Consider the following 13,061-nt stretch of genomic DNA (forward strand, 5'->3'; position numbering starts at 1 on the left):
GGAGGCCATCTTTGAATAATTAATACGTACCGTACAACAAGGAACTAAGACAGAAAACGCATTTTAATTTGCAAACTACAAACCTTGAGAAAGATTTTGTATAAAGATGACAGTTTGTGTGTTTATACAAATGATGATGAAATACAAATGTAAATTATTTTATTCTCACCATGTATGAAAGCTTATCAAAATAGGTTATTCCGTTTATTGAAGTGATTCTTCAAGATTTAATTTCCACGTTAAAATGTGGAGATACTTATATTCTTGATTTTACGGTAGCGGTTTGTTGTCAAACGTCACCAAGACACTCCCGGTTTAGATTACGTACTATTACCCCTCCTTTTCCGGTTTTACAGCGCTGTGCAGATTCTCTTTAGGCTGTTTATTGTATATCCATGAGTTCATCCTCTTAGTATTTGAAAAAAGTTTTTTTTATATATATATAAACTGTTTCTACTTAACTGTTTAGACAAAACAATAGCAGCTCCTTTTGGTCTTTAATACAACTTTGATTTATGGAGCGTTTTTACTGCTATTTTCAGTACTCACAAGCCTGTTGGGCGTGTATTTGACTATATTTCTGGTTTTAATATTTTAAGTCTCCGGACTTCACATTAAAGCTCTCGTACTTTTTACATTTTCTGTTGCCTTCATACTCCGATACATCTGAATGCATTCTTAACCGTCGTGTATTAACCTTTTAATTTATATGCTGTTCTGAAGTTACAGCTTTTCTCGTTGTTTAAGTTGAAGGGGATGCCTCGTCAGTTGATCATTTAACCCGACTAGTTTCTTAATTAAAACTAAACATGTATATATTAGTTATAATCGAAGTCGACTTGTTCCGCTTAGTTATCTGTTTAAGGTACTGAGAAAGGGATCCAAGGCCTGTCCTGTCATGTCCAGCTATTTTCGTTCACCTCCGTCTGATGAGTTAGAGGGCTGTTTTCGAAGAATCAAGACCGTGCAGTTCTCTTCGTATAGAAAGTGCACATAAGTGCTCTACTCGATTTATACCCCAAATAACTGTCATTTTTGTGGTGTAGTGCACTCGTACTACCTATTTTTCTGCCATTTCATATATAAATTGTGTGCCAGCTTTCTTTTAATTGCTTACTGCCTTATAGAGCACTTTAGGATTACGCTGTGTAAATAATGAAGAATATGCAACCGAACGGCTTTGTCTTTTGAATTAAAACAAGATGGCTTCTTTACATTCGTCTGGTCTAATCACAGCTACATGTTTTAATTCATGCTGATGCCAGTAACCCACTCAGGAGGCCTGTTTGCACAAAAGTAATGGAAATGCTCATCAACACATACTGTATACATGGTGTAGATGTTCAGAGGTACAACATTTATTGCCTGAAACAAGCACGTTTACAGAGAATTAAATATTTTTTTTATTTTCAAAATTACCATTTAAAAAATGCAATACATGTATAAGAAGTACATTTACTGTTCAGTTTTGGCTCTGGATGAGCCAAATGGCTGTACTTATTTGTACATATTCTTATGTGCTTATATCAATTCCCTGAAATCAGTAAACCTGTTTATATGTTTCTTATTCCAATTTAGCATTGCACTGCAGGTTATTAAAATGCTTTACATTCACGTGTACGCTTTCAAACAATACTTTTTGCACCAGAGCAACATGCAGTAAGCTATGGTGTTGCATTATTAAGGAGCAGTGTGCTGTATCAGCTTGTTGCAGCTCGACAGGTACGGATCCAAAGGACTGTCACAAGAAATGGTCTGCAGGGGGGTATCTAACCTTCGCTGCCTTTGGGATCTGTGCAATCACCACTGAGCTTGCGTAGGCTGTCCTTGAGGCCCTAAAATACTGAAAGGAATTAATTATCTGCACAAGCAGTCAAATTACTCGTTGTTTTTAGATCTTAATTAGCAAGAACTGCAGGACTCTGCATCCGAGGCCTGGAGAGGCTCATTCGTAATTCCTGAGCTCTCGTGGTCAGAACAGAGGTTCAGATTTACAGATTTACAAGGGTGGTGGGGATTGGGGGTGTAATTACAAAACAAAAGGGAGAAATGAAAATCCTCTTGTTGGACAGCAGTTCAAGGGATGCTTCCGAAATGCATATCCATAATGCACATATCTTGCGTTGTTCCCTCCAGAAATGCAGACCCTCCAGCAAAGACCCCGTCTTCCTTTAGAACTGGCCCGTGAGGGGCTGGGGGCTGGCACCTCCCTCCTACACCTTGCTCTTGTGACAGTGTTTGAGCGCATCTCCCAGCGCCTGGAGAACATGGTCAGCGTTGGTCTTGTTGCAGTTATATCCCATCAGCCCCACTCGCAGAACCTGCGGCACACAACACACCCAAAAGGATTAGTTAACTGAAATCTGAAATTCTGGCTATGGACAAAATAAACGCACTCCCTGACAATCAGTTACATTCAAGATAAGAAAGGCATACAGTAGATATTGGCTAAACATGTGCAGGACAGCTTCAGCAATGCACTCTTTCAACTTTAGAGTTTAAACTTGAAACTTGGCTGTTTACTCTTAATTTACATATATTTCTTAGACTTTGAGTGATCAGCTTGAACAAAGAAACTCCTTAAGCTAGTAGCAAACAGCAACAGTCCTGGAGTGCTATACCCCTGTTGATTTGATAAGTCTCTGGAAATCATCAATCAGGTTAGACTTTTATCTGGAAAAGGTTTTCCATAGTCCAGCTGAGCCTGTCATGACAAACATGGCACAGACAAATAAGAGCAGGCAGAGAGGAGGCACTTTCAGCTCATATGGCCTGCAGCTCCTGACTCCCCACCATGAAAACCAAACCGCCCCTGGGCCCTGCTATCTGTAAACCTTTACAAATGAAGTATTTTAAAGTTGTTGGATCGATTTCACAAAGATGTAGGACTTTTCACTTTTCAATGGCCCAGGTGCCCCTTTCCCACCCTCTCTTCTCACTTTCAAACACAAACACGCCATTCAAACCCTGTACTCACCATGCCAATAGAGGGCCCCAGGCCGCCGGTGATCTCCATGCTATGGTGCTTCATGACGTAGGCTGTGATCTCTTTCCAGTCGTATCCCTGGGGCACTGTGATGGTGGTCACTGTCGGGAGCCTCAGATGCTGGGAGTCACACCCAACAAAGTCAACAACAGGGTAAAAGAAACTAGAAGCACTTGTCTTAAAGACGGAATTTAAATTGGTCGAGGAAGCACTAGTCGGGAGATCAAGGGAACACCCAGGATGTTATTGGTCATTATATGGAAAGGGAGTGCTTATTACCTGCACTCTGTCAAGACTTTCTTTAACCTTTGTTTCTAAGCTCCATTCCAGTTCCATGTAAAACTATTTTAGTTTTAGTTGTTAAATTAAGTTAGCCTTTTACATTCTCACCATGTTGCCCATATACTATTCTCCTTTGACACTCACCTTCTCCTTCACAAACAGCTTCAGTCCTAGATTCTCCAGCCCCTGGTGTAGGTACTCTGCCACCTCCTGATGTTGTTTCCAGGACTTCTCCAGGCCCTTAGTATAGATACAGAAACTAGTCACTTACAGGAAACTGCCACAAGAGGGCAGCATACACACAGCATCTAAAATATGAAGCCCAGTACAATTGATAAATATACAATGTTTTTATATAAATGTAAATACTGTATATAAACAGCGCTTTAGTTAGATTCTGGAAACTGTCATATTCAGAAAACCAATTAGAGCTGTAAAGGTGTTCAATGCATCATAATTTGTGTGGCTCAGCATGCTCTCCAGGAGTGATATTCATTCACTTTTCTGGATTGTATTTTGGAAACGTTCACTTTCGCTGAAAACAGCCGCTCCGTGGCGTGTAACAGAATGCCCGAAACTGCAGTACTGAGCCCCCTCACCTGCTCGGCCATGATGGCCAGGCTCTCCCTGAGAGAGAAGAATCCAGACACGGGGCCCGTGTGATGATACCTGCAGACAGATAAGGAGATCCAGACAAGCCTGGTGAGATCACTTAGCTCTTCGTTCATTTTGTCCAGACAGATCCTCACGTTGTGTTGTACACCTGGAGCTCAGCAGGTTGAGTGAAGGTGTGCATTGTACATTCTTTATGCTTTATTGTGTTGAATGGGCTCTTGAAAATGCCTGACTGCTGAGGCTGAAGGTGTGTAAAGTTTGTGTCAATTTTATTTTTTCTTGCTGTTCCATTTTCTCCCTCTTGTTTGACTTGGTTGTAGTTTCTGAGCCATGTTTAGTTTATCAACCTGAATGATGACAATAGCATACAGAGCTTCTGAAAAGCCTCCAGAAGGATCACTGGCAGCAATCTAGCATGTGGAAGGAAAAACAGAATTGCACCAGAAAATAAAATAAATTAGCCATCTGGCGCTGATCTGACTGCACTTCACAGGAACAACCCCTCGACCACAGCAAACAACTGTGAAAGTTGCATAAACAAAGGAATTACAATGAACATGATGACTCGTAGTGAAAGAAAATAAATCAGCTGAAGGCAATATCACATATTCATGTGAGTGGAGTGACACTAGGGGTTATTTATCTTTGATGAAGTTGTCCACATGTTTAAGAGTAAATGTGGGTCACCATGAAAGTATTGAGACTTACACTCTGGGCTTTCCATCACAGCCCCAGTAATTGGCAAGCCACCTTATGTCCAGGAGAAAAGAGACTGGCTTCGTTTTTCGGCTAAAGATCTTCTTGCTGTACAGTGGATAAAAGAAAGGAAATATCAGTCTGCAACTACAGACAATCAATCTCAGAACTCTTTAGTGTATCTCAGCATTGAAGCAAGGCAACACTATTCATATTTACCACAGAAGGACAAAGGGAAATAAATTCCTTTGAATTATTATTAAAATTATCATTTTGAAGGGTGTATAAGTATCATGGGAGTTTACAGTGAACCACTGATACAATTTTCATCTACAGTTTTAGACGTAATAATTCAAAGTTTTATAAAAGCTGTAAAATTTGCCCTACAATCTATCCTCAGGACAGACAGGTAACACACTGGGGCCCGTAGCCACCTGATTTCTAGTCAATCAGTAAGATCTCTAACACTCAAATCCCAGTTTCTGATTATATAAAAGAAAAGTTATTTGGTGGTAAAATGTTGTCTGTCATTATGTTATATTGGGAGTGTGCTGAAAAACAAATTTCCCCAAATGGACAATAAAGCTTGAATTTAATTGAGAAGTAATGCTACTCGTCCCAGTGCAATAAGAAGAGGAAGAGTCATTTTGAGTGAAAGCTCATTTCCCTCACCTGGCCTGATCACTGAAGGAGATAGGTGCAGTCCCAGGGGGAGAGTTCAGTGCCTTCTGTGAACCACTGTAGAGAATGTCAATGCCTGTGAATATGGGGACAGAGACAGACTGGAGCTGCTTGCTACCACCAGGCAATGGCAAGCACTCAGCTATAAAGCTAAAAGCTGTTCATGAAGTTTGTAAGTTCATTGTAAAGACCAGGAGAACAATTACACCTTAAACCTATGTAAGTAGAGGAAAAGGCCTCTCAATAAGTTTTGTTTTGAGTGGATTTTACATCTTTTTACTTTCATTTTTTTAGTAGTGAAAACTCCACTGATCCTGGTTGCCGTTTAAAATGTACTTGTGCATTACATCCCCAACCCCACACAACAGTGGATCCAGTCTTATGCTGTGTGGTAGAGAGCAGTTAGAATCCAGCCCAATCTGAGCACCAGGACCCAGTGGCTGCAGGGAACTGTCAGTCAGGATTACCTTGCTTGTCCATGTGTAGTGGTGCACCACCCAGAGATGCCACAGAATCTACTAAAAGCAAACAGTTGTGCCTGAAAGAGAACAAGACACTTTACACTGCATAAAGCAATTAAAGGGGAACTGCAAAGTTTTCATATTGCAGGGTTAGAAAGAATCAGCATTGATGAGTGCATTTCAAACTGAAAGAACAGTAAAATGTAAACGGTAACTTCCATCAATTTACATCTCTTGAATAGTTTTTGCTGCGACTTTTTAACTGTTCTAATTTTTCCATATGTCCATCTCCTGTGTATTCTGAAAACATAGCCTGATGTTTTGTCTCGTTTTTTTATATTGAATTCTTTAATCACGGCGATTGTTTCCTGACAGATAAAGCACGTTACATTTTCTTTCCAAAGGACACGAAAGTACTCTTCTGACCATTTGTCGTTGAAATTTTCTACCCTCTGCATCGATCTTTCTTTTTTTCAAAATGGCAGGAATAACTTACAGTTAGTCTCTTGTCAGTCAAGATAGCATACACTAGACGTCGTTTGCGTGACTGAGCCAATCACAGTAGGCAACAAAAATCCAAATGAATTTACGGTAAGAATCCGTTGTAGCACGGGTGTATGTGACCTAGGCTAAAGCTGATGTCTGATGGTCTGAGAAGTGAAATGCATCGTGTAATAGGTGTTGTTCTGAAATTGACTGTTAGTGCTGAGAGAGTATGAGGTGCCGTTTAGGCCATTATTCAAGCTTTACCTCTCATGCACACGCAAATTGCTCTCGCATACACACAAAATGCTCTCACATTTACTAGTTTTGGGTCTTAATGGCCCAATGTGATTGGCTGAGAAAATGTATAATCAAGCTTTCTGCTGCACTCCAAGATGGAGGAAAGAAATCAACCTCAACCGCAGCAAGCACTAAGCCAAGCTGTAGCTCCAATTAATAACATCTTAGCCACACCAGAAGCAATAGCTTGTCATCAGCTACGACGCCTGAGATGAGCGTTCTTCTATCAATGCAGCAACCACACAGCATGTAGCAGTATTTGCTGGCAATAAAATGTATTTTCTGTGAGCTCACCAGGGGGGATAAAAATCACAAAATTAAGGTTACAAAATAAGGCTACATAATAATAGATAATAATGCAATAGAAATTGAGTAAGATAAACTCAGACAAAACTCGATATAAATAGAGCTGCTTTGTGTCCATGGTCCATGCAATATATTATGTCAAAGTAGTGCAGTATGCCAAATACACTGAAAACTGTGTGTCCATGTAGCCATTACAGGTGATTTGCTGAAGGAACTGCAGCCTGGCTATTTAGCAATCTTACTGCCTGGAGGTAGGAGCTGTTCGGTAATCTGTTGGACTTTGAATGCTTCGGTACCGTTTAGCAGACGGTAGGAGAGAGAAAAGTTTGTGACTGGGATGACTGGGGTTCTTGAGAATGGACCTGGCTTTCCTAAGACATCTCCCTGAGTATACAGCCTGGATGTTTGGTAGCTCACAGCCACTAATGAGCTGCGCTGACTTCACCACCCTCTGCAGTACTTTGCGATCCCGGGTGGAGCAGTTCCCATACCAGGCAGTGATGCAGCCAGTCAGGATGCTCTCAATAGTGCACCTGTAGAAGCTGGCCTGGATATGTGATGGCATGCTGAACTTCTTTAGCCTGCGGAGCAAGAATAGGCCCTGCCATGCTGTTTTGACCACGATGTTGGTGTGGTGGGTCCAGGTTAAGTCCTCTGTGATGTTAACTCCCAGGAACATAAACTGCTGACCCTCTCCATTGCAGTCCCATTGATATAAATAGGTATGTGATCTCCTCCCTGGTGTTTCCTATAATCCACAATCATCTCCTTAGTCTTACTGATGTTCAGAGAGAGGTTATTCTCCTGGCACCATGCTGCCAGGGTTTCAACCAGGGTCCCAGTCTCGCAATTATTATTGCCTGGAGCGACAAAATACCACATGCGTTCATTTTTGCAGCTACATCCATGATAACGAGGTTCTGAATTGTTAAGAAAAAATAGTTGTAAAACCAACAGAAAGCAAAAACATCTATAACTACTGTCCTAGTTATATAACGATTGTAAGTATAAGGATAAACCACTGCAAGGAATCGGTCCACCTTGAGCACACAGGATCGTAATACCGTTGACACCCAAGAACATAGGCAGTGTAATATGTGTCGTTCCTGGAAGGATAGCCCTCCTGCACATCAAACAGTCCGATGTAGTACCGGTGAATTCGGGGTTGGTGTAGTTATCTGACCGTTGACAAAGTACAAATATTTGTAGGGTGCAAGTTAAGTAAGCGAAAGTGTTAAAAAATCCTTTTGTTTTAGACGGACTGCCTACATTGGGCCATAATTCACCTCTCACATACACATAAAATGCTCTCACACTCTTCATTTTACCTCTCACATACACATAATATGCACTCACATGCACTAGTTTTGTCTATCATGTTCACATTGTGAAGGAGTGTTTTATGTATATGTGCGAGGTAAAACTAGTGAATGTGTGAGAGGGTTTTGTGTGTATGTGGGTGGTAAAATGGAGAGTGTAAGTGTAATTGTGTGTGTATGTGAGAGGGTTTTGTGTGTATGTGGGTGGTAAAATGGAGAGTGTAAGTGTAATTGTGTGTGTATGTGAGAGCAATTTGTGTGTGTATGAGAGGTAAAGTTTGAATAATGGCCTAAACGGCACCTCAGAAGAAAGAGCAGCAGAGCTCACAAGTAGAGGCCACTGGTGGAAGATTTTCTATATCTGATACAAAAAGTAACCCACGAGATTCAAACAGCAGGGAGCTGCGGGCCACTCAGAAAGGTTCAGCAGGCCGGATTTGGCCCATGGGCTGTAGTTTGCCAACCCCTGCTCTATAATGTCAATTAATTTATTTTGTTACCAAGATTTAATATCCGGTCTGAGAAATTGGGACTGCAGTTCCCCTTTAAATGAGAATGTCTGCCAAGTAAACGTCCTTGTTGGATTCTGTCTGCTTTTCATTGGTATCACATCGACGAGCCTCTGGTGGACTGTTTGAGACTCTTCTCATGTTCCTGTTTCTTTGGACAATGCCTAGGTTTCAGCAGCAGGCCACAACGGTTCTTGTGCGGGAAGTCTGAGATTCTGAAGACACACTTACTTGTGACACAGGTCGCCAATCCCATCCATGGGGTGCACCAATCCAGAGGAAGACTCCCCATGAGTGATGAAGAAGAGCACGGGCTTGTACTGTGTCAAGGCCTGCAGGAGGACAACCGATCAATTGATCACTCAAACAGCTCAAAGCTATAGAACGGCTCACTTAGGGGACAGTTACCATTTATTCATTCAAGAGTTGAAGACGACACAACAGGGACTGCTGTTGCTCAAATGCAACTGGCAGTGTAAGCAGAGAGTGTATGTGGACCTAACCCATCATGTGACTCTCTGCAAGGGGATGCTGCAGGGTGAAAGTGAGGAGAACTAAAATAATGCAAAGCTAGGACTCAGCACAGCAGCTTCTTGAAGTGTCTGAACTAAATATTGACTCAAGCTGGAGTCTCTCTTTCATCTGATTACATATCAGAATCCCCGTGATTAATGAAGAGTGACTAATGTAGTCTACACTGGCCCCGTGACCTTTATAAAGGCTCAATAGTATGTCACCTGTTCAATTTCTGGAAGAGAGAACCATTCCCCAGGATGTTTCACAATCCTCTTAACGTCTGCACCTGTGTTGTTGGAAGAAAGCAATTTCCAGGGTTGGAAGCTAAAATGACAAGGTACACTCAGGCAATGCAGTCATGCAAAACAGTTGTCCATGTCCGTTATGCCTAAAACCTGGGTTAAAGCCCACAATTATGCTGCCTGTGTGTCAGGAGATCTTATAATGGAAAAGTTCTGTATTTTTGCCCTGAGAAAGACACACACATCCAGAGCTTGGAACATAAAAGTCATATTAGCTTAAATAATTGTCTAGTAGTCGTGTGTGACCAACAACCCCCAATTGTGTTGTTCAAAAGCCGCCGCTGTCCCCAGTCAGAGGGCTCCTCAGGGTTTTAAGAGCGATATACCGATTCTCTCGGCGATGTCGGCCACCCGCTCGCCCCAGATGCCATTGATGGCGATGAGGACGGCCTCCCCAGGCTCCACGACGTTGAAGACGGCCGCTTCCATGGCCGCATGGCCAGAGCCGCTGATGGCCATGGTCAGCTTATTCTGTGTCTGGAAGACATACTGGATACCTTTCTTGATTTCATCCATGATCTGCAACACACAGGGCAGCAGCAGACCTGGGTCAGAGCTCTGGAACATCAGGACACTGTTCATCCATGGTTGTGGGTGAAACCTCAGGACTGTAGCATAGAACTGAGCCCCTGACGTTATGGGGTAGGTTTGGACATAGTGGAGGAAAAATTTAAATCATCACATGGTGTATTTTTTCACAGCACAGCACTGCTTGGTTTTGTGGTACAGTAAATCTTCGCTTTAACGGACTTCACATTTAACAGACAAAATCACGAAAGAGGAATTTTGTTTGCAAGATAAAAAATACTGGCCTTTCCCTGCAATATTACAATCCCATTTGCAATAATGGACAAAGATGGTCCACACAACAGGCTTGGTTTATTTTCAAAAACAGAGGAAAACGGAAGAAATACAAAACAATAAGATGTAAATAAGATGTAAAAAATAATGTTGTTAAAGTACCTGTACTGACCACTGACTGCATCAGGGTATGACTCCATTTTAATAAAAGAGTGTGCTTCAAATGACACATTTTTACAAAAACAATTACAGTAATGTACACTACACAAATAGACAAATATGTAATAAATCACATCAAATAAAAAAATAATAAAGCAATGAATAACATTTTGTACAATATAGTTGTAGATGGGTCTATTTGGCATGAATATAAATTCATAGGTATTTGTGTTTCCTAGCAAATTTTATACAGTATATTTACTACATGAAATAAAGAGATTGTGTATCTATGATAAAAAGGCACAGGGACAATTTTCATTGACTTTGTTGATTGCAATTGTCAAAATATCCAGAAAGCATTATGTATATTAGTTATGAAAATCTTGATTCGTTAATTTAACAGACATTCGGCAATAACACACTCCATGCGCCGTCCCGTTTAAGAAGGGTTTACTGTATTTTACAAAATTTGGGGCAACACAGTCGTGTCGCAGTTAGTAGTGTTATATAAAGATATCTATTTTTAAAATATAGGTGTCAAATATAAGTTAGATTTGAAATAATAAAACTCAGAAAACACATTCCCTCAAAATACAGCGGTGTTGAGCATTACTCTTTATAAACAGTAAGTTTCCTGCTTATGACTTCACGGTCATTGGGAGAACACTACGGTAGAACTTGTAATAATAATTACTGTATGACTTTACTGTTGTTAAGGAATATTTTAAAATAATTTAAAACGACTTTATTATGTTCATTATTAAATCTATAAAATATTAAATATTATATATATCACTTCGTGAGTTTAGTACTACGCTGAATGCGTATTTCTAAATTGATCATGAAAGATTTACTCTGAATATGTTAAGTATCATACACTTTCATGAACTTTAAATAACGAAATATTATACAGTCTATATTTCATCAACCTAATAAAAAAGTGGAAAAGTGTAATACAAAAACCTTTTTTTGTCACCTGTTATATCATCATTTACAGTTAACTTCATTAACATTTGTGTTGTTTTAGGCTTAGAGTTGCTCATTCAGTGAAAAAATGAGAAATCCTGCTTTATGTCATTCATATTTTGAAGAAAAGCTCAAGACAGGCGACTTGAGTCTTGGGTGTATTACGTAATTTTCGAAACTTTCAATTTACGTTTAGCTACCAATATAATGTAACAAGTTAACTGTAATATTTCCATTAATCCTTATGAAATAATAATAATAACGAGCATTTCTTATAAGCGTCTTAGTTGCGAAGGTATTTTAAAAGTCGTTTACCTCGAACATTTCCTTGTGCATGTGACCGATTATAGGTCTACCTCCGGCAGCCAGGACTCTGGGGGGGAGGTTGGAGGGTCCCGGCCCAAACATGTAGCGGTAGGGTGCCTGGAGAGGCTGAAGCAAGCAGGCAGGTGGAGGTACCGAGAGGGACGACATGGTGCGCCTGTACCGGGGCACCAGGCTTGCTGAAACCCTGGTTGGTAAGGCGCTCTCCAGCGCAACCTGCTGCGCCAGGAACGCACCTCTGCAAAACAAAGTCCTCTGCATCATCGCTGGCCTCGCCTCTCCGGCTCCTTGGGCAGTGCGGTTTCTGAAGGGGAGACGGAGAGAGTACTAAAATTTGGGCTTTGCAGTTAAATTTAAAACAAACAGGTCCTTGACCTCTGACGCATTGATCCTGGTGGGTCACTTTACACGAGACAAGAAGGCGAGACAAAGAAAACGCTCATTTGCAAGAGAAACAAACAGAAACAAAGGACAAAACAAAGAAATCCCGACTCCAAGGGGTTAAAAAAGATTTACTCAGCGGGGTTCTTTAAACATTAGGGATTCGCTGCCCCCAAACTCTACTTTCTAGAAACGAGACCAAAATTCTCAATCAATTAAGCACTCTACTGTACCCTTAATTAAAAAGTAATTTGTGAAAAATCCCTTTATCTCATAAAGGTTAACGGTTTTAGACAGACGTTAAGCATTAATATATATCTCCACATTATTTGTGTGAGACACAACATCTGTAGTAGGGGAGGTCTGACCCTTGTTTCCTGACAGAAGGTGGCATTTTTTTGTGTTCAACACTTAGGAGACAATGCTGAAGAGCTGAAGAAGGATGCTTACAAGAGAGAGTTTTAAAAACTATGAAACCACATGATAATGCTCAAACGTTGTTGTTGGTACTCAAATAGGGATGTTAAAGTATTCTAAATTGCTTTGTCCCTTCCTATCCAGTATCCTGTACATTTATACCATTATCACAGCTGAAAATAACAACATGAAACCTAATCAAGGATAAGGGTTACTCATTTATTTACATTTCAGAGCACTGATTAAATGGAATTTCGGACATTTGTATGGAAAGTGTTGGTTACTACTGCCTTAGATCATTTTGGGCAGCAAAAAGTATTATTTCCCTTCAATCTGTGATCCTCAAATCAATATTTTACATTGTGTGATGTGTGATCCCTTTTTACCTTTTGTTAGTCTCAGCTGCAAAGAAGAGTGTTGAGATAAAGATTTGTAATGTTAATTTTTTCCAGCTGGACCAGTAAAAAGTTTCACCATTATTTTCTAATTGCTGCTTAAAAAACAATGGCACAATGTATTAGGAGATGGAACTACAGTAAATAAATATATCTGAAGGT

General features: G+C 40.5%; 1 protein-coding gene across 1 annotated transcript; it reads right to left on the reverse strand.

Moving 5' to 3' along the window:
* Positions 1-1,336: 1,336 nt before the first annotated feature.
* On the reverse strand, positions 1,337-12,042 carry agxta (alanine--glyoxylate and serine--pyruvate aminotransferase a). Its single transcript, XM_006637676.3, has 11 exons — positions 11,698-12,042; positions 9,783-9,975; positions 9,376-9,440; positions 8,870-8,970; positions 5,728-5,798; positions 5,252-5,336; positions 4,592-4,687; positions 3,868-3,937; positions 3,413-3,508; positions 2,978-3,106; positions 1,337-2,321 (listed from the first exon to the last, which is right to left on the reverse strand). The coding sequence occupies exons 1-11, from the start codon at positions 11,968-11,970 to the stop codon at positions 2,214-2,216; spliced, it is 1,287 nt and encodes a 428-aa protein (XP_006637739.1). The 5' UTR covers positions 11,971-12,042; the 3' UTR covers positions 1,337-2,213.
* Positions 12,043-13,061: the final 1,019 nt, after the last annotated feature.

The sequence above is a fragment of the Lepisosteus oculatus genome, chromosome 13 (genome assembly GCF_040954835.1).
Source record: "Lepisosteus oculatus isolate fLepOcu1 chromosome 13, fLepOcu1.hap2, whole genome shotgun sequence".
Lineage (NCBI taxonomy): Eukaryota > Metazoa > Chordata > Actinopteri > Semionotiformes > Lepisosteidae > Lepisosteus > Lepisosteus oculatus.